General features: G+C 41.3%; 1 protein-coding gene across 1 annotated transcript in view; it reads right to left on the bottom strand.

The window, feature by feature from the left end:
• KCP (kielin cysteine rich BMP regulator) overlaps window positions 1-27,892 on the bottom strand; it is a 135,991-nt gene that overhangs the window by 67,027 nt on the left and 41,072 nt on the right. Inside the window, exons 7-19 of the mRNA XM_068275934.1 lie at window positions 24,008-24,104; window positions 22,966-23,033; window positions 20,711-20,881; window positions 18,815-18,911; window positions 16,110-16,192; window positions 11,679-11,772; window positions 11,255-11,334; window positions 9,071-9,244; window positions 8,732-8,825; window positions 6,554-6,636; window positions 6,001-6,094; window positions 2,238-2,317; window positions 759-844 (exon numbers count right to left, since the gene is read on the bottom strand). Of these exons, the coding sequence (XP_068132035.1) occupies window positions 759-844; window positions 2,238-2,317; window positions 6,001-6,094; window positions 6,554-6,636; window positions 8,732-8,825; window positions 9,071-9,244; window positions 11,255-11,334; window positions 11,679-11,772; window positions 16,110-16,192; window positions 18,815-18,911; window positions 20,711-20,881; window positions 22,966-23,033; window positions 24,008-24,104 (1,301 nt within the window). The remainder of the gene's footprint in view (window positions 1-758; window positions 845-2,237; window positions 2,318-6,000; window positions 6,095-6,553; window positions 6,637-8,731; window positions 8,826-9,070; window positions 9,245-11,254; window positions 11,335-11,678; window positions 11,773-16,109; window positions 16,193-18,814; window positions 18,912-20,710; window positions 20,882-22,965; window positions 23,034-24,007; window positions 24,105-27,892) is intronic.

Raw genomic sequence — 27,892 nt, 5'->3', positions numbered from 1 at the left:
TAATGGCAGAAAAACAGAGCAAAGGAGGTGTGCATTACGAGAGAAGACTTAACAAGTGACATGTCTAAAGGTGGCCATACACTCGTTAGATTAGCAGCAGATAGATCATCAGATAGATCTCTTATCTATCTGATGTGTTTAGGAACATTTTTTACTAGGAACTGATTTCCAATGGATTTCAGTATGAAATCTATTGAAAATCGATCTGACGGCATTTTTTTGCCATCAGATTTCCATTAGGTCCAATGCAAAATGATAAGCAATCTCAACAGATCTTTCTTAATTTTCCAACATGTCAGATCGATTGAAATCGATCTAAATCATTTAAAATCATATGCAAATCGATCGATTGGTCAATCGATTTGCAATCGATTTTGATCAATCGATCGGCCGATAATTGGCTGAGTGTATGGGCCCCTTAATTCTCCTTTGGTGTGGCACACAATCTAATGCCCCTACTAATGTCTAATGCTAAATACAACCAATGCAAATTCCTGTCTGATTGACGGGAATCGCTGATCCGAGGATTATTTCTGACATGCCCGATCTGCTCCTGTTCAATAACGGGTTCAATTTTCCGAGTTACCATGGGAAAATTGATCCTGTTAACGAGTGGGAGCAGTTTTGGACACGTACACATGATTCAATTTATAGAAATAAGATGCAGAAAGAGCAGTTAAGCTGATGAGTAATGGAAATTTGCACAAAAAAAACAAACTAGACTGAGAAGTAAATAGTTATTAAAATATTTACACCACCTTGCACAGCACTCCCCTGGTTTCCGAACAGGATTCCTGCATGGTGTTGGATTACATGGGATGGGACTGCACTGGACATTTCCATTCTGTCCAACAGATAATCAGGGAAATCAGTTAGGGTCAGTATAATAAGTACATCATTTGCAGTTAGTTCAATAAAACACAAAACTAAACAAGGAAAACCATTTGGCAGGGTTCACCAAATGCTGCACATGTGATGTATTTCAATGGCACTGCATTTTGTCTGCAAATTTGACTTTTCAGTTTTTCTGCACTTAAAATTCAGATGGCAGGTCTGCTTATTTTCATATGTGTTATTCGTGTTTCTATGCAAATCAATGGGATTGCAGAAAAATCTCATGAAATTTGCGTTTTGCATAAAAAATAATAAAATAAATATCACATGCGATTTGGAAGTCAGTGGGATATATTTTTAATGTAAATCACGGTAACTGCATTGCTAATCACAGAAATAACCTCAATGCAAACCCAAATAAATTTGCATATGAATGTTCAAAAAAGAATACAAACAATCGCAATCGCACCTGTCCGCCCCGGCACCCTGGCCCTGTCCTCCTGTCCCAATGGCTGTCCGTCCTGCACATGCGCAGTAGTGCAACACACAGACACAGGGACAGGATGACGCAGGGACACAGGGATATTATTAGATAGGATCCATGCATTACAGCATCTACTATTGTTCTTTGTGCTTTAGGTGATACACTTTCACACTTGATTGACCCCCCGAGCAGCTGAGCCTGGGAGGCTAGAGAGCAGGCAATGGGAGGGCGTACATTAACAAATGGCACTGCTTAAATTTGGGCGCTGGAGAAAGACGCTTGTGGAATATTGGTAAATTACAGATAATCCACTACTTAATTCCGATAGTAAAATATTGGTACCGCAATCTTTTCAGCTTTTTTCACTATGGCCTAACCAAACCTTACTTTTACACAAGCTCTCCCTTTCGATGCCTACCCCTAAATGATCTCACCTGCCAATACCTAATTTTAAGGACCCCCCCCCCCCCCAGTGATGCCTAACCCTGAGACCCTCCTGCCAATACATAACCCTAAGACTTCCCCCCCCCCCAGGATACCTAACCTTATCCACCGATAATATGGGTCCCACAATAGGCGCTTATGTTAATTGCCTTGATTAGTGGCTCTTACCAGCAATTCAAGCACAGGTGCCGCATGTTATACAAACTGCAGGTGCAGGCAGTGCCAGCGCCAGCTATTTAATCGAATACCTCTGCCACCCAAATTACCTGTAATTGCCATGAATCATGGCTATTATGAACGCCTGTGGCGGTGCCCAAATTGACTGCTGTGATTGGAGAGGCTGAGGCTGGCCTCTTTAACGCTAGCTGCCTATAGGCACATGCTTCTTGTGTATTGATAAATCTGGCCATGTACAATGGGTTTTCTCCCAGGCAATTGCTTATGATTATAGATACAAACGAGTAGGATTATGTACCTCACACAAGCAGCGTGTACAGGAGTCAGAGCTTCTCACTGATTGCCCATTCGGATATGTGCGGCCATTAAATGAACATCCTGAAGGAAGAGGAAAGAACACTATTACTAGTTATAATGCAGGAATGACATAACTTACTTTATAAACAGTTCTGAAAGCCATTATTTTCCATTCGCATAGCACAGGCTATAAACAGTAACTAGTGTTAAGCGGACTGCCAAAAATCTGTAGATAATCACTGTCAGCCAAGAGGCCCAGTCTGTCGCAAATTCTGAGCATGTATATTCACAAGACACATGGTCTACACGGTGGAAATGGCACACTTTGCGTGCGAATTTGCGTGCGTTTTGCATCTGTGCAAAATCGCATTAATTGGACATATAATGTATTTCTGTTGTAAAACTTTGTAAAACTTTTTTTTTTATTTTTTTTGCATTTTGTGATTTTTCAGTGCCTTAAAACTGTACAGCAGGTCTCCTTTGTTTGTGTGTGATTTGTGTTTAATGCAAGCCAAAAGAATAGCAAAAGAAAATTGCAAAAAAAAAATCATGCTTTGTGCGCAAAATCGCATCAGATTTTGAAATTAATTTTATATATTCTTCATATACATTTTCATGTGAATTAAGTTCATTGGTATGAATGGAAAAATTGCAATCTGAAAATTGTAATATAAATGTGCACAACACAAAGCTGCAGAGGAGAGATCAAAGCAAAATACCAAAAATATTGCAAATGCAATGAACGTAATAATTCAGCACAGATTTCAAAGCTACTTAAAATCTACTAAAACTCATACACATCTTTGTACATTACCCACCAAAGTTACCTTACCCCTAGTAGAATATCTAAATGTAACCCCAACAACTCTAACCACTGCCCCAAATGCAGCGCCTTTAACCCCACTTTTATGCATCTCCTGTGGCAGTGTCCTCCAATAGCCGACCTATGGAAGCAGGTGATTGACTTCCTCCATGATGTAATGGGATCACCAATTGCCCTAGACATTAAGAGCTGTATATTAAACATCTACGACGAAGACATTAATAAATTCGATAAAACCTTTTTGATAGAAACCACCTTTATGCTTAAACAATGCATAGCACTCAGATGGCTCTCCCCAACTCCTCCTTAACAATGGTTAATTTGCATATATTCAGCAGTGTTGCTCTGGGAGAAATCTCAAGCTCACTCCAACCTGAATTATCGCAAATTCTTTCCGTTTTAGGAAAGCAAACTTTTGTTTTTCTCAACTCCTCCTACATATGCTGACTGGCGCAGTAGAATCAAAAATTCCCTACCCCTTAAAAAACTAATATACCACCATAGAGGCTGCCCTTCGAAATTCAACAAAATATGGGATCGCTGGATTGAAAATCCAGGCAGTTAACAATGCCCAAATTACAATGTTTATGCTGTTGTTTGCCCTAGTTTCTTATCATAATATCCATTTACTCGGATACTCCTCTCCTTACCTTCCCCCCTACCCCTTCCCCTCTCCTTCCATGCCTACACCCACCTTTGGATGCCAACAAAACGAAATCTTCCTTCCTGATTTCCCTATCCTCTTCCCCACTCTCCCCCTCCTTTCCTGCTCTCCCTATGAGGTTACAGAGATGATGACACTGCTGTATAGATACCTCCTGTACACCATTTGTACCACTTGCCTGTTGCCCAATTCTGCTCAACATTTGTATATTGTATTCTCTGTATCATCCATGTTTTATATTTCAATAAAACTTTTGGTCAATGAAAAAAAAAACTCATACACATCTGATCAATATTACAGTCATAATATCACTTGTATATTGACTAGAGAAAAAAAGGAATAAAGCGGGCAGGCACAGGATCAAGGAGGTATACTGCTCCTTATCATGTACAGAGCTGCCCTTGAGAGAATTGTTTTGTTTTTTTTCCTCAAAAATAGTGGAGAATAACTGCAGATGTGTGGCAGTCTGTGACATAACAACTGACAACACATTGTGAACATGTAGAACTATGTCTTTCCAGGCTGCCTTGTGTCTGTTTCATGATACATCATGGCACCCAAATCCCATCTATCATGGGTTACGTTATATAACCACATCCCATTATTATTTTTGTTATTATTATTATTTTTTATTTATATAGCGCCAACATATTCCGCAGCGCTTTACAAAGCACAATAAGACGACAAGGGGAACATAGATACAACCAAAAAATGTACAGCAGAGTCTCAAGCAGCACAAATATTGCGACAAAAACAGTAAACATTAGGAGGAGGACCCTGCCCTTGCGAGCTTACAATCTAAAGGGTAGTGGGGGACACACTAGGTAAGGGGGTGGAGGATGGATGAGGCAGTGACCCTTTGCCTCTGATCACATTGTGAACAGATAAGAAAATATTATATATAACAATATCGTAGAGCATGCTGCTGCCTTAATCAAGGTATTTTAACACAGCTTCAAATGGTTGCAGATATGTCCATAAGCTCAATATTATAGCAGCAAGAAGCTGCTTCTTGTTAGTGGCTGTAATGTTTTGGCACTGGCAATATTAAATAACTGGCACTGCTACTGGCGAATAAGAGGTCAATTTCATTATCCATACAGTGAAGTTGGGGATAACCATAGCTGTCCTTACACCAATCATGTTAACAGCATTGTGCAGCAAAGTGGAGAGGAAGGAGGAAATCTACTAAAGTGTACATCAGATTGGGCTTTGCCCCTGCCCACACATCACAGGACGTGATTACCAAACCATGCTTCAACACAACACTCAGGGCTGGTGCACACCTGAGCGGCTCATGAGCGTTTTAAAACGCTTGGGGATAGAAAACCGCTTGGGTAATGTATTTCAATGGGCTGGTGCATATCAGAGCGGTTCGTTTTTTTTCCCCAAATGCAAACTCGGGGGCTGCAGCATTTTTTTTTTAATTCTGAGGCGTTTCTGCCTCAATGTTAAAGTATAGGAAAGTGGAAAACCGCTCTGAAAACGCTAGATCAGAGCGGTTTTCCAGGCGTTTTTGTTACAGAAGCTGTTCAGTAACAGCTTTACTGTAACAATATCTGAAATCTGCCACACAAAAACACTTCAAAAAACGCTAGGCATGTCTAGAAAACCTCTCTAAACATGCCTAGAATCGCTCTGAAAATCTGCTTCAAAAACCTCTAGCGTTAGCAGATCTGCTAGCAGTTTTTGGCATGCACTGGCCCACAAATGTATACTGAGTTATTGAATTAATGCATAGCTAAAGAGAGAGGGATATGGAGGCTGCCATCTTTACTTTTAAATAATCCAAATTGCCTGGCTGCCCTGCTGATCATCTGCCTCCAATGCTTTTAGCTATAGTGTGACTGCATTTGCTGCATGCTTGTTTCAGCTGTGTGATTCAGACACTACTTATGCATGAAAGATCAGCACAACCACTACACAACTGATATTGTTTAAAAGAAAATAAATATGGCAGCCTCCATATCTCTCTCACTTCAGTTGCCCTTTAAGCTTAGTCTCTGGCACTGAACGGTTGGAGTAAACCTGATGAACAACAGGAGCGCTCACTGAATGCAGTGACTGACCAAAGACAGAAAAGTGGCAAATACTATTGAAAACTATATAGGACAAATGAATAACCTGAACAAAACTCCACTAATTTAGCAAAAAAAAACAAACTATTTTTCTGCAACTTTTATTTAACAATAACAATAATATTTATATAGCGCTTTTCTCCCTGGGGGCGTATGTAAAAATGTAGAATCTCTTTAAGACGTAAGTCCTCTGTCTTACCATCACATACTGGGCAGCAGGTTCCGGGTCTGGGAGGTGCTGGGTTTCGGCACAGCGATGCACAGTGACGCTTTCTACATTGTATTTTACCCTCCTATATGCACAATAAATATAATGTTACACAACAAGAGTAAATATTACAAGTGGAACAGGAGAGTGCTAATAGAGCTGCCCTTGTCTGGTACTGAGAGAGAGTTCCTAGACATACATCAAGGAAAGTGCTTTTAACTTAGATACAGATCTCCATGAAATGTTAGGTGGATGTAGTGGCTAATGCTGGCCAACATCTGGGACATTACAGTGCGGTACTAGCCGCACTCATCTCTTCATTGTGGAGTGCAATCAGCTAGGTCAACACATGTAGCAGTTCATCCTGTAATCAGGGGTATGCCCAGTGGGATTATGAAACACTAGCAGTAGCTCTCCTTTTAACGCCTATGTGAATTTAGCTTGATGGCTGACTGAGATTCCAACAATGAACAGGAAACAGGCGAAAGTGGAAACAGTTGTTACAGCAACTTATATAAAAAATACAATTGTTTATGTACTGTACCACACAACGGCAACTATGACATGGCTCTCCGTGCGGTTTCCACTCTTCCTCATGTCTGCGTGGGACTGTGCCATCCAGGCATCCTGGTAAGTGGAGACATTAGAGAAGAACGTCAGAAACCATTGTATTCAATTGTATAAAAGTAAAAGCTATTATTTTTACAAGACTTTGTTTTTTTCTAACTACATAAATTGTATTCAATAAATGAATAGATCTAGAGGTTGGATCCCTCTGCATGAAGCGGCTTTAAAAGGACAACTATTGTGAAAAATAGTAAAATTGAAAATACATGTAAACACATACAAATAAGTATGCTTCTTCCAGAGGAAAATAAGCTATAAATTACTTTTCTCCTATGTTGCCGTAACTTATAGTCATTAGTATAAAAGGGAGACACCGAGATCCCAATATAGTGTAGTATGTACAGGATAACGTGTAAATGATAAACAGTGTGAGATATATATACTCACAAACAAAGGTTACCACTCAGGCAACCACTGTAAATGCAGGTGAGGAGATTAGACCTGTCCTCACTCAGGGTTAAGATGTCGCTCTCTGTAGATCGGAAAGGTAGGGGTAAGTCACCCCTCCACCAGGGGTCAGTGGCAGTCTCTTCGTTATGATCTCTGTGGTTGAGGCACCACTAGAGGGCATCATAATGAAGAGACTGCCACTGACTGGCTATGGAGGAGACTGCGGCGCGGAACGGTGATTTAGGAACCACGTGGAGCTCTGCATTTGCCGGGGGGACGGACTTTCGGGGGGACAAATCTTTGCATATGCCGACGGGATGGATGTTTGTAGAAGCCTGCAAACGCCAGGGGACAGATGTCACAGAAGCCTGCAGGTGGACAGACGGACACAGAGCTCTTCATGCAGGTATGCCGGGACCCCGGGGACAGACAGACACACACAGAGCTATGCATATGCTGGGGCGATGGACGGGCACAGAAACAGAGATATTCACATTTTGCTTCAGAGCGGGCGGGAGGGGTGGGGGGAGGTCGGGCGGACACTGGCTGTTGGACTGACAGGGACCCATCTAGCATCTGACTCGAGTATAAACCGAGACCCCCACTTTTGAGACACTTTTTTGGTCTCAAAAATTCAGTTTATATTCGAGTATATACGGTATATGTTTGAAGGATGTTAAGTTTTGAGATGTAAGACTTAAAGTGCATAAACTGATACTTGTATAAAATAACACACGTAAATCCATAGGTTACAACATATAGTTGCTTTGTGAATCTGCCCCATGGGCATTTAATGCCACAAGGACATGCTGCTGCTCTTCCAGGAATGTGATGTTCCTCATACAGTGCAAAAACAATAGATATTACATTGGAGAATCATCACAGTAATAAAATCCTATACAATAAAATGCAAGTGTCCCTACGTCATCAACTGAATGGTTGTGTGTCCCTGGCTTTTTTGTACTGAGCATGTGCACAACCAGGGCATTAGGACACAGGACTGGATCTAACAGTTTGCTGTGTGTGGTTCACAGAGGTTCTCATTGCATTGTGGGAAATAACAGCTTTTCCAACTGCCAAGTAAGCAGCTCCCTGTGTGCATATACTTCAGACAATGGTGGGCAACGAGCAAGCGGGACGCGTATGTACGCGCATTTTCGGGGGGTAGTGGCTGTGACCTAGCGCCCGTTTAACGGGCAGGCCTTTTTACTAGTAATGATTAAATAATAAAATGAATCTACACACAATAGCTGGACACAAGAGAATCTACCTATTGTATTTGGGGTGGACATCATTATTCCTAACCACACTGCTGAAGATCTCAATGTTATGGTTCTGAAAAGTGATTTTGGATTTGTGCAAGAACAAGAAACCTTTGAATTTAGGATTATAATCCTGTTGAGAAAACTGGACTCCATATTGACCTCAGCTTTCCCAATCCCCTCTTTGTCTTATAACCAATCCTTGCATCACTAAGCATTATGTGTTCTTATTTTACAGAAAAGTTCAAAGCTTTTGGACCATACATAGAGAAGATGTACTCTGAAAAAGCTAATGCTTCAAAAAAAAAGTGTAGATAAAAAATATCTCGTACAAAAAGCAACCGTTCTACTGATTTGTCTACATTCTGAATCTACACAAGCATCATGTTTATTAAGAGGTAAATAGAAAAACACTGTAAAAAACAAAACAATAACCCAATTACCAAGACACCTTTTGCAGCATTCCCCAGGAACGTCCTCTTGCAGCACACAGGTCATCTTTGGGCATGTTACTTGCACACAGTGTATATACCCATTCTGTGGAGAGCATCTTAGATTAAACACTACTCAAATGACACCTCTTTCAGAATAAGATACAAACATTATAGTGATACTAGAAAGAATGTATTTCTGCTTTCTTGCGTTGTGCTACTACAATTCATTTAGTCTTAAAATAATAGCAGTATACAGCATTTATTACTAAAATTCAGAAAACTTTATTCAAGCTACTGTAGACTGTAAACTGTAAAGAAGATGCAGCATGCTTTGCCATACAACCTTACCTGGCACATGCAGCTGTTACATGGGTCCCCATTACCCTGGAATGTGACCCCATTAGGTATAATATCACCTTGTAAGTCACAGGCTGAACAATCTGGGCAGCAGGAACCTCGTTTGACACCATGAGTGCAGGTCTGAGGACAACGCACAGCGTCAGAGCACCTCACCTCGCCGTCCTGAGGATTTGGAAGAGACAGGAAACATTTGTTTGCTCTATTCAGTGATTTATGCAATTAAAAGAAGAATCATTTACATCAGTTCTAGTCAAAGCTCACAATGCAATATCTCCTTTCCAAAAAATTACATTCAATACTAGGATATCAATTAATCAATATAAAGCAGTGATTAAACTGCAATCAGTCTAAACATTAAAAACAAAGGGTGAAGTAAAAAACATTGGTTGTCTCATCACAATGGGACCTGTGCAGTGCTGGCTCTTCCATAGGCACAAACTGGGCAGCTTTCCAAGACCCCTGAGCATGTAGGGAGCTCCACCCCCTAAGTCTCCCTGCTTTAAGGGTGTCACTATTAGGGTCCAGGGTTTAGGAGGAGGGACTTTGGTCTCTGGAAAATGTTATCTGTAAGATCAAAAATGCCACCTAATACTGCTTTCTGGGGGAGTGGGGGACAAAGGCCACCTACTACTACTATATGGGGTCACCAAAAGGCCACCTAATACCACTATATATGGGAAGGGGGGTAATTGGGGTGCCCATGTTCATTTTTGTCCATGAACCAATTTCACCTAAAACCAACACTGGACCTGTGCACAGAAGGAATCTGTTAGGCAGTAAATGCACAGTCAGTTTTTGAAGGCAATAACTTTGACAAAAGACAAATGCTGATGGCTAGATGACTGCATCGGAAAGAGCTTTTGTGGACACGTCTGAAAAACTTAAGGCTGGCAATGAAAGAAGTGTGTCAGAACAGTGCACTATAGCATGCTGTTTATGTATATGCAACTGCACAGCTGCAACACCAGAGTGCTAACCCTGTCCACTAGAAAACGTTCCTGGAAACATCAGCATCAGAACTGGACTATGCAGCAATGGTAGAAGGTAGGCTAGTCTGATGAATCATGTTTTCTTTAAGCTTATGTAAAATGGCTATGTACATGTATCTGTGGGTGTACATTGCACATACACTACACATAGTGGTGCTTCCCAAACCTTCATTTTAGCCTTTTTGTAAAAGGTTACCCTTTTTTATATAAAGAAAAACATTGTTGTCTTGGAAATGTAAACAGGCTATCCTATCCTATATGAGCACCAAAGAATAGCCTCAGAGTCATTATTTTTGGTGGCTGTACATTTTGCAAAATGCACCACTCTAAATAGATGGGGGCTTGCATTGACTGCACAGTTCATGCTCATCTGCACTCATATAGACTTTGTCACCTTAAAGTGAACCAAGCACCATTTTTAGCACCCAGGGCATCTCAGTAGCACAATATATCTTTGTCACAAAATGCATGCTAATAATGTGGCTCATTACTAAAAAAAACCCTTCAATTTTACTTCTTTGTACATTTAAAAGTTTAGCAGAGCCTTTTTTTTTACCCTACTTCTATGGTCTGCCTGGCTGCAGAAATTTCAGGCAGTTAAGGACTGATGTAATTATTTTATTCCACTCATTAGCAGAGAGCAAACACAAGTTTTCATCAGCAGGGTGTGGAGACAAGACACCATGCTTCAAAGACTTTAGAGAAGTCACAGATTTTATCTTCACATCTTCCCCTGGACAAATAATGGGTATCTAGAATGGGATGGGGAAACATGGCAGCTCTTATAGCTATTAGAATCCAGGAAAACAATGGCAATTGGTTCCCTGTTTTGTGACAAAATGCCATTTCATACATGTGTCTTATCAAAGTCTCAGAAGCAGGGAGTGACAAAAGAGGTGTATGCATGAAACTGTGTTAAGCAAAATTATGTGAGCACAATGAGTAGAGCGTAATACATTGCATGTGATGTATTGCATTCTGCTGTACTCATCGTGTGGTAAGACTTTACGCATTCTACTTACATACATTCCAATATGTGCCTTTAAACCAAGCTATAATCTTTATAAGTAATTAACTGTGCTTTAGAAATGCATAAAAGTATGTTTTGTTTGCATGAGTACATATAACACATTGCAAGCCAGAGGGAAGAACCTTTATGAAATCCCTTATTGACTGTACTCACCAGGCATACACAGTGCTGGCAGCCATCTGCTGTGGTAACATTCTGGCCAGGTAACAGGGGACGCCCACTGAAGTCACACACTAGGAGGAATAAAGGGAACAACATGTAGGTGATGTCACTGGCACCTCGAGGAAAGTCTTCACTGGCCATAGACCTCGACGATGTTTGTCATTGTGCCAACCTGTGGTAAGAGGGACAGACACCATGGTCTATTCATCCCTTCTTTTCATACTCCTTATTCAGGGGTGCTTCACTTTTGGCAGTTTAGCTACTGCACATGTCCATTACCCATGATTCTAAAGCAAAGCGCTAAGTACCTCTCTTATATCTACTCTGCTGTATGATTTATCAACAAAACTAAACCGATGGATAGAATTTGCAAAATAGACATTTTTTGTTGCGCTTACATAAGAGTGATTTTTACCTGGGCATGTGGCGCAGCATTGACCAGGTGTGGGCACTGGATTTGTACAGGCGGCTACCGGACACTGAACAGGTAAACAGCGTACCAAGTTATTCTGTAAGAAAACAGGGAATTTCACATTAGGTTACCGTATCACATTTCTGTAACACAGCTGACACCATTAAAATAACTGAGTTTTCGTCTTCAGTCTAAGGATATTGTCCTAATCTTACACATATAACAGTGTTTGAAAATGAGGCACTAATTAATAATGCAATATAATTTCATTCTTGAGGCAGTCTCTGCTCAGAATCTACAAGATCCAAAGGAAGGGTCTGCACACAGGCTTGTTGGAACTGTGCAAGTTTAATGTCCCATCACACACACACAGGTTAAGACGTGACCAATGTAACCAACAATCATTTTGTGTTAGGGCACAGGGCAGACAAACGTACAGTTCCAGCACCTGGTAAGGATCGAGCACAATCATCCACCCTTACGAGGTGTGCAGTTCTGTTGATGGGATATCCTGCTGAGAATGTAGCGTGTGTATAGTTGAGCAATCCACTGAGGACATTGTTCTTCTACTCACCCCACCCACTCCATGTTACTCTGTTGTGTGCTGTGACATCAGCCCCCCTCCCAATAAGATCGTGTTACCTGCCTGATAATGAATTATCAGTTATCACCTGCTATGTGCAGGTCATAATCTAATCACTAAACCATGCCAAAGAGGTGACTGCTAAAATCATCCAGAAATTAAAAAAAAAGATTTATATGCAAATTACACAAATGCATACATTTTGCCCGTAATTAGGAATAAATTAACACAAAATTGTGGCTGATGAGTTCTAAAATATTATTAAACTCTAAAAAAATTAAAATCTAAAAAACAACAACACTGTATTGTGTTAATTCAAATGATATCTATAAGATCCTACTAAACAATCATTTTTGTTAATGGTTTATAAGTAAAAAACATTTGACACTGGTTATTTCTTGCCTTTGCCAGGAATAGATGAAAAAGCTGTTATGATAAGTACAGTCACTGAAGGGGAAGGACCAGGATCTGATTTACAATAAGGCATTGTAGGCACGTGCCTACAGGTGCCTGATGATGGAAAGGTGGCTCACTCCCCTCTCCTAGTACCTCTCTCCCTCCTTCCCTATGCAGAGTCTTGAGCAGAGTGTAAATGAGAGGTTACTCACCCAGCTCTCAGCACTCCACTGACTAGTTCTCCCTTCAGTCAGGGGTACCTCTACCTACTTAATACTGAAGGTAGCTTTGGCCACCTAATGCTAAGGTACAAATGTAGCTACCTATGACAGACAGGAGATGTAGGGGAGAAGTGACAGCTGGGCCAGCCAGCACTCTAGCGGAGTGGTTCAGCAGGGGTTTGTAGGTTCATGGAGGGTGAAGTCTAGGTTGCCAGGACATCTGTGCCTATAGGTTTCTATGATGTAAATCCGGGCCTGGGAAGGACCATCCAGCAGGGCCACCCTGATAAAATCTTTCCAAGAGGCAGCAGGAATGGCCCTTCTTTGTAGTTTAAAACCATCACCATTTTTTCATTTGAACAGAAAATGCACAAACATTTAACAATATAGGATAGTGGAGACTCAAGCCTCAAGGTGTTAACAGTGGTTGAGTGGTAAAAGGAGATATACATTCTATTAGTAGATGCTTCGAACACTAACCAGAAAGAAAAGAACACCCAGAAAGCTTGGAATGCTGGGAATGAGTCACTGACGGTACAAGTGATCTATGTTATTTCTGTGAGTTATGGTCTGGATAAACCTGGGCACCGGGTTTATCAGCTTGATCCAGCTGTTACTTGTTAACTGTTCTGTTATCTTAAGTCACGTTTGGTTTTATTAATAAAATCTGCTCTGTCACGGTGTAACATGATCACACAATGCATGTTCACATACTTCTCAGAAAAACACTTGTAAAGAAACTATTAAAAATATATATATTTGTCACAGCATACAAAACAATGATTGTTAAATCACGATTACGGAGGATTTGGCATTATGGAGGTTTACTTAAACACAAGTGTACATACAGTACATAAGTACATACAGTTGTTCTGCCACAATCCATAATTTAAGGTGCTGTTGCTTGTTCATTATCTTCGGTATTTTATAATGAAAAAACAACTTGGGTTAGGTGTAAGCGTAGTATCAAATATATATATATATATATATATATATATATATATATATATATATATATATATATATATATATATATATATACACCAGTTTGTAAATATGTAATCAAATAACCTTGAATTAAGCACATCAAAGCAGGGGCGCCTCTAGGCATAGGCAGTACAGGCCATTGCATGGAGTGCCATTGGTCCTTGGGGCGCCATGTTGCTGGATTAAACCACGTCCTAAATTAATCTTCTTTCCCCCTTTTGTGCCTCTTTCTGTCCCCCTTTGTGCATAGTTCTGTCTCCCTTTGTGCCTTTTACTGTCTCCCTGTACTTCCTTCTGCCCCCCTTTGTGCTTTTTTCTGTCCCTCATTATGCCTCCTTCTGTCCCCTGTGTGCCTCCTTCAGTCCCCCTGTGCCTTCTTCTTTCCTCCTGTGCCTTTTTTTTGTCCCCCTTTTTCAATCTGTCCCCATTGTGCCGCCGCCTGCCCCACTTTATGCCTCCTTCTGCCCCACTTTGTGCCTCTTTCTGTCCCCCTGTGTGCCTCATTCAGTCCTCTTTTGCGCCTCCTCATGCCTTCATCTGTCCCCCTGTACCTCTCGCTGCCCCTCTGTGTACCTCCTTTGTGTCTCATTCTGCCTCCCTTTGTGCCTCCTTTTGTCCCCCATTGTGCCTCATTTTGTCCCGTATGTGCCTCCTTCTGTCCTCCTTTGTGACTTCTGAGCCCCGTGCCTCCTTCTGTCCCCTTGTGCCTCCCTATGTCCCCCTGTGTGCCTATTTCCTTACATATATTTTCTTTCTTACATGTATTTTCTGGTGAAACGCTACCGCAATAAGTGTAATTTCTTGTGAAACACTGCCACATTACAATTATTTTCTGGTGAAACATTGCCGCATTACGGTTATTTCCTGGTGAAACGCTGCTGCATTACGATTATTTTTATGGGGGGGCAGGGGGGTGGTGTACGTCATAGGTTTTCTCGCCTGGAGCGACAAAATGGCTAAAGGTGCCCCTGCATCAAAGATACATATACTGTAAATAGTATGAAATAGAATCCCCACACACATGTATAGACTACCAACACTGAAATACCTTCCCCCCCCCCCCCCCCCCCTGTTAAAAAGCCTCAGAACCCCCTAAAAAAGAAGACCTTGCTGCCACACTGCTGCCACCTTGTGGTGTCTGGCTGGGCATCCCCAGTCAAACAAAGTCCTTATGCACACACATAGGATTGACTGCAATCTACTGCATTGTAAGTAATAGAAAGTTCCAGTAAAAGTCACTGTAGTTAAGCATCAGATATTGATCCACCATAACATCCTTTATTAATAAAGAGCACAAACTGTCCTCCACAGCTTAACAGATGAATTGTAAGATCACCAGCATTGTAAGCATGATATCTACTTCAATTTTGGTAGTCTATACATGTGTGTGGGGATTCTATGGCATACTATTTATATGTATCTTTGTGCTTAACCTTCCTGGCGGCAAGCCCGAGCTGAGCTCGGGCTACGCCGCCGGACGGCACCGCTCAGGCCCCGCTGGGCCGATTTGCAAAAAAATTTTTTTGCTACACGCAGCTAGCACTTTGCTAGCTGCGTGTGCAATCCGATCGCCACCGCTACCCGCTGATTCGCCGCTAACCGTTGCGCTGCAGCCGCCCCCCCCTCCCCCCCCGACCCCATGGCCAATCAGTGCCAGGCAGCGCTGTTGGGTGGATCGGAGTCCCCTTTGACGTCATGACGTCGATGACGTCATCACGCCCGTCGCCATGGCGACGGGGGAAGCCCTCCAGGAGATCCCGTTCTTTGAACGGGATCTCCTGATCTCCGATCGCCTCCGGGGCTGGGGGGATGTCTATCATGTAGCGAGACAAGGTCTCGCTACATGAAAAAAAAATAAAAATTTAAAAAACGACTTTGCTGCCCCCTGGCGGATTTTCATAAACCGCCAGGAGGGTTAATTAAAGGTTATTTGATGACATATCAGTATTTTATACAACTTTTATGGTCCTTACATTGACATTTTATATACAATTAGACTAGTTATGTAAAATCACTGTTGTGTCAAAGTTGTGATCAGGAATTGGTTGTCAAAATCATTTTCAACTTTATCTAAATTATAATTCACAAATGCATTCCTCACTACTGTTGCTTTCAGCGTGGGGGACTTCAAGATTAATTATGACTTTTTGACTGTTAATTCAAGAAACTGTCATGGATGATTGTATTGAAATAAGATTCCTCTTTGTATAAGGAAAATAACAGAAAAAACTCACAGTTGTTACTCACCAAGCATGAACAATTCATACATGGATTACTCTGAGATATAAAATAATCCCCATTTCTGTATGTCAGCCCTTCATATTCACAGCCTGTAAGCAAAAGAGATACTGGTCATCCTTCATATATTATGATGCGAACAAAACAGAGATCAGAACAGCACCTGCTACAGGGAATTATCATTCATAATCAGTCTATAGTCTCACCTGTCTGCCAGACTGCAACATTCATAAGCAATCTATAGTCTCACCTGTCTGCCAGACTGCAACATTTATAAGCAATCTATAGTCTCACCTGTCTGCCAGACTGCAACATTCATAATCAGTCTATAGTCGCACCTGTCTGCTAGACTGCAACATTCATAATCAGTCTATAGTCTCACCTGTCTGCTAGACTGCAACATTCATAATCAGTCTATAGTCTCACCTGTCTGCCAGTCGGCAACATTCATAATCAGTCTATAGTCTCACCTGTCTGCTAGACTGCAACATTCATATTCAGTCTATAGTCTCACCTGTCTGCCAGACTGCAACATTCATAATCAGTCTATAATCTCACCTGTCTGCTAGACTGCAACATTCATAAGCAATCTATAGTCTCACCTGTCTGCTAGACTGCAACATTCATAAGCAGTCTATAGTCTCACCTGTCTGGTAGACTGCAACATTCATAATCAGTCTATAGTCGCACCTGTCTGCTAGACTGCAACATTCATAATCAGTCTATAGTCTCACCTGTCTGCTAGACTGCAACATTCATAATCAGTCTATAGTCTCACCTGTCTGCCAGACGGCAACATTCATAATCAGTCTATAGTCTCACCTGTCTGCTAGACTGCAACATTCATAATCAGTCTATAGTCTCACCTGTCTGCCAGACTGCAACATTCATAATCAGTCTATAATCTCACCTGTCTGCTAGACTGCAACATTCATAAGCAATCTATAGTCTCACCTGTCTGCTAGACTGCAACATTCATAAGCAGTCTATAGTCTCACCTGTCTGGTAGACTGCAACATTCATAAGCATTCTATAGTCTCACCTGTCTGCCAGACTGCAACATTCATAAGCATTCTATAGTCTCACCTGTCTGCTAGACTGCAACATTCATAAGCAATCTATAGTCTCACCTGTCTGCTAGACTGCAACATTCATAAGCAGTTCATAGTCTCACCTGTCTGCTAGACTGCAACATTCATAAGCAATCTATAGTCTCACGTGTCTGCCAGACTGCAACATTCATAATCAGTCTATAGTCTCACTTGTCTGCTAGACTGCAACATTCATAAGCAGTCTATAGTCTCACCTGTCTGCCAGACTGCAACATTCATAAGCAATCTATCGTCTCACCTGTCTGCTAGACTGCAACATTCATAAGCAATCTATAGTCTCACCTGTCTGCTAGACTGCAACATTCATAATCAGTCTATAGTCTCACCTGTCTGCTAGACTGCAACATTCATAAGCAATCTATAGTCTCACCTGTCTGCTAGACTGCAACATTCATAAGCAGTCTATAGTCTCACCTGTCTGCTAGACTGCAACATTCATAAGCAATCTATAGTCTCACCTGTCTGCCAGACTGCAACATTCATAAGCAATCTATAGTCTCACCTGTCTGCCAGACTGCAACATTCATAAGCAATCTATAGTCTCACCTGTCTGCTAGACTGCAATGTTCATAAGCAGTTCATAGTCTCACCTGTCTGCTAGACTGCAATGTTCATAAGCAGTCTATAGTCTCACCTGTCTGCTAGACTGCAACATTCATAAGCAGTCTATAGTCTCACCTGTCTGCTAGACGGCAACATTCATAAGCAGTCTATAGTCTCACCTGTCTGCTAGACGGCAACATTCATAAGCAGTCTATAGTCTCACCTGTCTGCCAGACTGCAACATTCATAAGCAGTCTACAGTCTCACCTGTCTGCTAGACTGCAACATTCATAAGCAGTCTATAGTTTCATCTGTCTGCCAGACTGCAACATTCATAAGCAATCTATAGTCTCACCTGTCTGCCAGACTGCAACATTCATAAGCAATCTGTAGTCTCACCTGTCTGCCAGACTGCAAAATTCATAAGCAATCTATAATCTCACCTGTCTGCTAGACTGCAACATTTATAAGCAGTTCATAGTCTCACCTGTCTGCTAGACTGCAACATTGATAAGCAATCTATAGCCTCACTTGTCTGCTAGACTGCAACATTTATAAGCAGTCTATAGTCTCACCTGTCTGCTAGACGGCAACATTCATAAGCAGTCTTTAGTATCACCTGTCTGCTAGACTGCAACATTCATAAGCAATCTATAGTCTCACCTGTCTGCCAGACTGCAACATTCATAAGCAGTCTATAGTCTCACCTGTCTGGTAGACTGCAACATTCATAAGCAATCTATAGTCTCACCTGTCTGCCAGACTGCAACATTCATAAGCAATCTATAGTCTCACCTGTCTGCCAGACTGCAACATTCATAATCAGTCTATAGTCTCACCTGTCTGCCAGACTGCAACATTCATAATCAGTCTATAGTCTCACCTGTCTGCTAGACTGCAACATTCATAAGCAGTCTATAGTCTCACCTGTCTGCTAGACTGCAACATTCATAAGCAGTCTATAGTCTCACCTGTCTCCTAGACTGCAACATTCATAAGCAGTCTATAGTCTCACCTGTCTGCTAGACCGCAACATTCATAAGCAGTCTATAGTCTCACCTGTCTGGCAGACTGCACAACACTGTCCAGGCGGAGTGACTCTCTTCATACAGGGAAGATCTGGGCAGCGTTCTCGTACACAATGTACTGTTCCATCCTGAAAATACCCCAAAAAGAATTATAAAAGATATCCAATGAACACATCAGATGATAACGTTAAGATAAATGAATACAATTAGTAATTACAACTACCTCTTTTGGAGTTCTGCCTTCCCAACACAAATGATTGCATGTTAACTTTACCATTTAGAGCTATAAAGCTTTGCAACGTGCATCCATTCTTCATGTTTGTTTCATAACTGAATTAGTAGATTTGTTTTCCAAATCTGGATGGCATTAGTAACTACTAGTGAAGCTATTGAATGAAAAAAGTCAAAATTCAAGGGCAAAGGTGGGACGGTATCTTGTAATGTAATCAGTAAGGAAATGTATGGAGGGGACAACTTATGGAGAGCAATGTAAGAGGGTTAGAAGTTTTATTTGCATCCTCAGGGTAACTGGCAACGAATGAAGGGATTGGTGGAGAGAGATGACATCCAAGAAGTGGAGGACAGGTGAATGAGATGAGTGACGGAGTTCAGCAGGGACTGCAGAGGGGCCTGTCTGTTTTTTTGTAGGCTGAGTATATTGTTGCAGTTGTTGAAATAGGACATGATTTGGCCATGCACAAGTAGCCTCTTTACTGAACAGATCCATTCCAGCGGAGTAATGTGAACGAATCCTATTGGTTAAGATAGGATCTGTTCACCCCCGTTAGGATCTAGTCACGGACTTTTTTTTATGGCAATGTGAACCGGAACTTATATGTGGTCATCATATTTCAACACAATACATAAAAGGTTAAAAATCTAATTTTCACCTGATAATATACTGTATATATTGTCTTTATCTCCTTTTTATGTTTATTAGCACTAATTACAACTATCAAAATAAAGTGAATTCTGAAACTACATGGATGCCACAAAAAAAAAAATATTAAATCTCAAACCTGGACATTTGCTATGATGTCAGTTGTCAAACATGAGATTTCACATCCCTTGTTGGGATATATCCTTTAACTTCTTGTGTCTATGAGAAAGGAATCAATGAACATGAGGGCACGGTCTTCAGCACTATTAATCCTAAATATATTGTGCCTCATTAATTTAAGTGTGGCTTTGGGGTGGCCTATACCCCTAACATGAACTCAGACCAGGTGGCTGCAGGATCTGGACTCTGTGATTGACCCTTTCCATTCCACTGACTTATTGGTTATTGGATTCCACCCGATGACACTTTTGGTTTTGATTATGAGCGCTTTATATCCCTCTCAACTTCCAATTTTGAACTTGCTAAATCACATTAGCTGGAAAGTGCATCAGGCTTAAAGGGGAACTGAAGAGAGAGGTATATGGAGGCTGTCATGTTTATTTCCTTTTAGACAATACCAGTTGCCTGGCAGCCCTGCTGATCCTCTGCCTCTAATACTATTAGCCATAGCCCCTGAACAAGCATGCAGCAGATCAGGTGTTTCAGTGGTTCAGACTTATAAGTCTGATCTGACAAGACTAGCTGCATGCTTGTTTCTGGTTTTAATCAGATACTACTGCAGAGAAATAGACCAGCAGGGCTGCCAGGCAAGGCAACTGGTATTGATTAAAAGGAAATAAACATGACAGCCTCCATATACCTCTCTCTTCAGTTCCCCTTTAAGAGATGCTGTGCAGTGGCTTTTTTGGTGTTATTATTTGAAATCAGTGTTTATTTATTTTGTTCCCTAATGGAGTGTGTAATATTACATGAGCACTTTGTAATTGTTTGATTATTATTTACCTGAGTAAGTAAATGACTAACATTCTTTAGTTTAAAAAAACATGCTCTTAGTTACATTACATCTTTGACAAGGTAAGAACTCACCCTGCATGTACAAGTGGTACAAACATCTTGCTGCAGCCTTCCACCATTCCTGGTGATCTGCCCGTGGTAGTAGCAGTCTGTACATTCTGGACAGCATTTTCCAGCTGCAGTGACAGGGTGCTCACAATGGTGAAGGTCACATCTCTCAGAAGTACACCTGACCATGCCACCCTGCAGTGTAAAAATGTAAATATGCTTATTTTAAGCAAATGCAATTGGTTCTTACAAAGGAAGGCAATTAATACAGCAATATTTGCTAAAGATTAACAAAAAACAAATAACGGATGTTAAATACATGAATGCAGACTAAAGACTTGGCATGATTACTGCTCTTGTCTGCCTACTCTTTATCATTCCAGAGTGATTCTAATAATGTTTACAGCTTCCGTTAGATGGGATGGCCTTCCTGACTGTCCATGGAAGCTCAAAAAAAGCAATCCTGAAAACTTGGCCTGGAATAATTGGAAAACTGTCCGCTATCACATGGAAAGGGTAACTTTGCCTGGATAATATCAGTGCATTGCAAGAACTACTGAGGAATGAGCGAACTGGCAATTAAATGACTGGAATCACATACACACACTCGTAGTAAGACCTTAGTTTAACAAATCCAGGTCGTCTTGTAGTTCTTAAAAATAAGTATGTGTAGAGGAACTGCAATTGTTTGACTGCTACAGAAGTTCAGATGGATGGTTGGACTGCTTTGTTCAGCTGCCCACACACCACTGATCGACCAACACTTGGGCCCATATTCAATTCTCTATCTCAGTTGAGTTTTCTCCTAGGAGATAATGTTTCATCTTGTATTTTAAATAACTTTTCAGCACTTCTCAACTAAAAAAAGTACCAAAAAGTAGTACTGCACTAATGTAATGTGCACTAAATGTACTATCAAAATAATTTTGAGCATGTTCTTGCTTTCTGATGGCTTAAAAGCCATTTTATTGGCAAGGTTAAAAATATCACCTAGGAGAAAACTCAGGAGAAAAAGTGAATTGCATATGGGCCTTAGAGTGGGACCATCCCCTTAGGCGGGGTGATCAACTAAACAGTTCCTACACAGTTCAAGGCTGTAGCATGGACCATTCAGCAGGCAGCATTGGACCTGAACTGTGTAAAGCATGGTGTAAGAACTATAACATCATCACCTCCAACCACCTGCAAACACCACATATGACAAAAGTGGATGCTTAATGTTGGGACTTTCTTTTTCTACAATAATGGTCCCTGCATATGGCTTCTACCATATTGTAGTGATGCTGGGTAATGTAGCCTGTCATCTATTGTTCTTCATACCTTTTCATGCTGCATTTGGTGTTGGGCCAGGTGTAATCATGTGAATTGCAGAGCACAGGTAGTCCCCAACTTACGAACGCCCGACTTACGTACGACCTGCCGATACGAACGGCATGGATTCTGTGTTTCCATGGGAACAAGTCAAAAACAAATTTTCAAATTGGACTTGTCGTTTTTGAGAAAATCGATTTTAAAAAATGCAAAGAAAAAAAGGCTTTTAAAATTGTATAAGCAGGTACAGAGGGCAGAGGTGACACAGAGGGGGACACTGGAGGCACAGAGGAGTTACAGGGGACAGAGATGGCGCAATGTTCTGACTTAAGAACAGATTCAGGTTAAGAACGAACCTACAGTCACCTACAGTCCCTATCTTGTTCGTTAACCGGGGACTACCTGTATACAACTCAATCAAACCCAGTAATGAACGAGGCAATGAAGGAATTTCAAGTACATTTGGACTGTGTAACAGGAATTCTGTTCACTACTTTGCTTCTAGAAATTGTTTATATTCACATAATATCCTGATCACTAGTGGATTGTGCCTTGCTCATTTATGGGTTTGATTGAGCTTTAACTCATTTACATGTGGGCATTAGATTGATTTTAATATTGGTAGGATGATAGAGTAAAACATAAAAATATACAAATGGAACAATTCCCACTCTTATAATACCTCATGATCATGCTTAATATGAAATATAAAGTAGGACAGATGGAAAAGTGAAAAGGGATAATCCATATCAAGTTTTAAGAATCTGACCAAGAGAACTATTTTGCAAATCTGCAGAGTTAGACAAATATATAACGTTTCCTGAGGAGAATGTGCTTATAACAACCAGGCGGTAGATTACAAGTGCCAGCATTGAACACACTCCAGGGGGAATACAGTAATTTCCTTCTGACACACAATCATTCCGCTATTTTATTTCATAACCAGACAAGACTGACGTGAACTATACCTGACAGATGCAAGTAGAACAAGGGTCTTTCTTCCATGTATCTCCTTCTATATGTCCATCAGAGCAGCCTGCATGGCAAATACATATAAGACAGAGAATATGAGGAAAACAGAATATTATGACAACAGGATTAGCTATTAGATGATGGTGCTGCTTTTAAAAAAGACTGAACATTAAAACATTTTCCTTGACAAAACAGGGTTATTCTTTATAAAACATCCCTGTGAGCTCAAATAAATAATGGTAATATTTCAAAAAAAGGAAGAGGGGCCATCAACATGTGGGGGCTTATGGCACTATCTGGTGGCAACTTGGGTTTCTACTGAAGCCGTTGGTCTTGTAGACAGGACCATGGCTCTGTTATTGGGCCAATTGCTGCACTCGCTGCTATAGGCCCAATGATGGAGCCATGGCCCTGTCCTCGAGACCATCGGCTCCAGTAATAACACAAGTTGTCATACTTTTTCCCCCTATTGCCACTAGGGCTTACTTTCGGGGTAGGGCTTATATTTTAAGCATACTTGAAATTTCTACTAGAGCTTACTTTCAGGGGGTTGTCTCAATTTTGGAGAAACATTTTGGGGCCATGCTACCACTTTGGGGGCCCTTTTGGGGCCACGCTACCACTGCTAATAAGGGCAGGGTATAAAATAGCTTGGATTGAGGGAGGTCCCAATATTTTCTGCTTGGTTGTTTGCTAAAACAATTCTGAGCAGCAGGGAGGTTTCTCTTGCAAAGTAAGCGCACACATTTATTGCTTTTAGCAGTAAACGGCTCCTGAGTGCAGGTCTTGACTTAGTACCTAAGCCACACATGAGCAGTGGCCGAAAAGTTTAATCAATCATTTGGTACTTCAAAAACCTTAATTGTTTCACAAATTAAGTAAATATGTTAATTCATGTACAAACCTACACCCACACTGTTAAATCTAAATTTGCAGATAAAGTGAAGACTGCAAAATCCTGAAAGAATGTGTTAAATCCAGTGGATCACTGGAATAATGTCGTTTCATCTGAATGATCAGGTTGCAGTAGGTACTCACCAGTTGGACAGCGAGGGCAGCACTCAGTGGGCAACGTCACTGGGTTACTGCAGGACACTGGAGGACACGTCTTCTGGACACAGGTCACCTCACCATTCTGAAAGAGAAGTCTGCTCAGCATGCACTACACTCTCAGCTGTAATTGTAAGCATGTTCCCATTATTTCATATACAATTTGCACATTTCATCAATTTGCACTGTGACAAAAAAGAAGGCAAGACAGTGCTGTACAGGACTTCAGTCCAGTCCAGATAGCTGCTGACATTGTACTGTAGTCTGTAGATATCCTATATACAAGAATTAGCAATAGAGAATATGGCTTCATTAGTGCTTTAACCACTTAAGGACCAGGGGATATTCCAGTGATTGGTGGTGCGTGGGCTCTACAGCCCGCAGCACCGATCAGGTATGTGCCAGGGCGATCAGACTTCCCCCCTTTTTTTCCCACTAGGGGGATGTCCTGCTGGGGGGGTCTGATCGCCGCCGGCTTTATTGATTTGCGGGGAGGGCTCCTCAAAGCCCCCCTCCGCAGCGTTTTCTGGCCTCACCTCCGTTCTCTCAATCTGGCGTCCCCTCTGAGCGGCGCAGGACGGATATCCGTCCTGCGCCTGATAGGATAGGCTTCTGCCTATCAGATGCCGGCGATCCCCGGCCAATCAGAGGCTGGGGATCGCCGATCTGCGTCACGGCGCTGCTACTGCGCAGCGCCGTATGATGTAAACAGCGGGGATTTCCTCCCCGCGTGTTTACATTATGCCTGCGAGCCGCGATCGGCGGGTCGCACGCTGTTCACGGAGACAGTCTCCGTGAACTGGCATGGAAAGGTACCACTAACGACCCGCCGACGTTAGGCGGTCTTTAAGTGGTATTAATAAGCAACATTTAAATGTTTTAGTTTTGGATTTAAGGAGCATCGCCATGTAAACACCAGTCAGTGAGTAACAAGCGGCTATCAGTTTGCATCCTGTTCTTCTTAGTTACTGTGTCTAACCCTAAAGGATATACCTTTAGAACTACAAGTTTTCATTCTTTTGTTATTAGAATAAAGCCCAGAGATTGCTCACCGAATGGTGCCGATTGTCCAGTTTTGTTATATACAAAGGTTCTAATTGACCTAGGGCCATGCTCTGTGTGTCCAGCAAGCTCTGGTCCATCAGCATAGCTTTTCTACATCACAACTGGCCAGTCACATATTTGCTTACCACTGAAGGAACTCCTTCAAGCTATAAATAAGCATGCTTTTTCTAAGCTTCATAACCTCACCTTTTTACACTGGGAAAAATCATGTATATGCAGGGAATTATACAAACCAATGGTAAAATGGGTAAGATTTTCCAAGCCAGCTGAAGGACATAGGCCTGCTGTGTTTAAAATGCATAGCTACTTCCTAATCATACCTGAAATGGAGCAACTGGGTCAATAATGTCCAATAATAATATGGGCATCTGAAGATCAGATTCCACCATCAGTTATAATCCACATCTGTATTTGCTTACAGCGAGAAGCAAAGTGTTAATTAATAATGTAAATTCATCAAGTGGCTCAAAGGAAGCAACATAACTCCCTAGTGTATGCTTGACTGATACTGTGCTGGTGTTTCTGTGAACAGCTCAGCAGTTAAGAGGATGCACAACATAACGTAAAGGTTACATGTCTATGAAAAGACAAATAGGGATACAATTCCAGCACTCAGCAATAAAGATCAGCTTTTATGTAATGTCAAATAATACTAATAACATCCAGATGTGCTGATGAAAACAATGTGCTGAATATGATAGTTTACCTTGGGTTACAGAATAAAAATAGCTGTGTTGCCAGCCGTCAAAACCAAACATAGAAACTAAACTCACAAATATTTAAAAAAGAAAAAGTTATAAAGAATAGCATGCATGCCATCTATTCCCATGAGGTCTGGTAATGAAGAAATGGCAGACTGTCAGCTGCCTGTCAGAGCTGTGCTAAACAGAAGACCTGAAGCCACTGGAATGAGTATTGTGTACTCATAGGGCTTGATTCACAAAGCGGTGCTAACCCAGTTAGAGACTTTAGTTGTGATAACCATTGCACCACACTGGTGAAAAGCCAGTTTAGGCATGATAAGTTTAGGCATGATAAGTTTAGATTGCGCGAAAAGTCCCGCACGCAAAGCAGCGCCATTAAACTCTATGCGATGTGCACCAGAGTTTGCTAGCGCAAAACTTTTGATCAGCTGTGCACTGCGGTGCTAACCCAGTTGATGCTATAGTTATCACGCCTAAACTTATCACACAAACTTATCACACTTAAACTTATCATGCCTAAACTTATCACACCTAAAGTGATAAAAGCGATTTTGTCGTTGACCTTATGAAAATTATAAATAATAACTTTTTTGAATTTAAGGGTGCAATATATCGCCAGAAACGAGGAGTCACTATGGGCGCGGCCTGCTCCCCAGCCTATGCCTGTCTCCACCTTGGATACTGGGAGGAGACTGTGGTGAGGCATATGGCGGGTTATCGTGAGCACGTTGCGCTCTGGCTCAGATACGTGGATGATATCCTGGTCCTATGGCGGGGCACTGAACCTGAACTCTGTAGTTTTTTTGAAGCCCTTAATAAAAATATGAGTAACATCTATTTGACATACACCTACGATCAAAAAGAAATCTCATTTTTAGATCTTATGATTTACAAGGATAATAATAAACTATGCACTAAGACATATCGTAAAGAAACGGCAGGAAATACCCTTCTCTCGGCCAGCAGCTCTCATCTGCCTTCACAAAAATGGGCGGTACCTACCGGCCAGTTTATGCGGATACGCAGAAATTGTACGAATAAAAAGGATTTCGAAAAAGAGGCTTTTGATTTGAGCTGCAGACTAAGAATAAGGGGATACCCGGAAGAGAGAATTGCAGAGGCATATAAAAAAGCCTCAGAAAAGCAAAGACAGGATTTACTTGTGGATAATAGGAATAAGAAAAGTTTAAAAAAGACTTCCCTACAGGATGTACTCGCATGGTTACCACATATGGAACACACTACAATGAGGTGCAACAAATACTTAACAATCATTGGCACCTTTTACGTAGAGACCATATCTTAAAGGACATTGTAGGAGAATATCCGCATATGGCAGCCAAGCGAAGCACTAACCTTAATGACATGTTGGTGACAAGTGACTTTGGTTATAAGTGCAAAAATAGGGGTAAACGAAAATTAAAAAAAGGTATGAATAAATGTGGGAATTGTGATATATGCCCATATATACAAAGAGGGGAAAAGTTCTTTAATCAGGAGAGAACAGAGGAATTTTTTGTGAATGATTATATTTCATGTTCAACAGAAAAAGTTATATATCAGCTGAGATGTAGTTGTGAAAAAATATATATAGGAAAAACGCACAGTTTTACGGAAAAGATTACAGGAACATGTTAATAATATTATAAGTAAAAACGAAAAGAGCCCTGTAGCAATGCATTTCATGAAAGAACACAATTCAGACCCAAGACACCTACAAGCTATGGGCATTTATAAACTAAACATAAGTCCACGTAGAGGAGATTATGACAATGAACTTTTGAAAAAAGAATCCTACTGGATATATAAGTGCAACTCAATGCAACCTAATGGACTCAATAGCGATATGAACTTAAAAGTATTCCTCTAAACGGCCACTGGAGGGAGCCTGAACTCAACATCAGGTCCCAATAAAGTTTTTAACATCCTTGTAAAATCTACAGCCACGGACTCCCGCTATAAAAGGGGAGGGATGAGACCGTGACGTCACGTCTGATGAAACCCGAGCTGCGGCTAAAACACGTCACGTGAGCTGCTGTCACGTGACCTGAGTTCCTACTAGGCCTCCGCTCTCTCCCCGACCACGCTAAGAGAAGCACGCTTG

This window comes from Hyperolius riggenbachi, chromosome 3 (genome assembly GCF_040937935.1).
Source record: "Hyperolius riggenbachi isolate aHypRig1 chromosome 3, aHypRig1.pri, whole genome shotgun sequence".
Classification (NCBI taxonomy): Eukaryota; Metazoa; Chordata; class Amphibia; order Anura; family Hyperoliidae; genus Hyperolius; species Hyperolius riggenbachi.
Note: the sequence above shows the minus strand (reverse complement) of the source record. Positions and strands in the feature narration are given on the sequence as shown.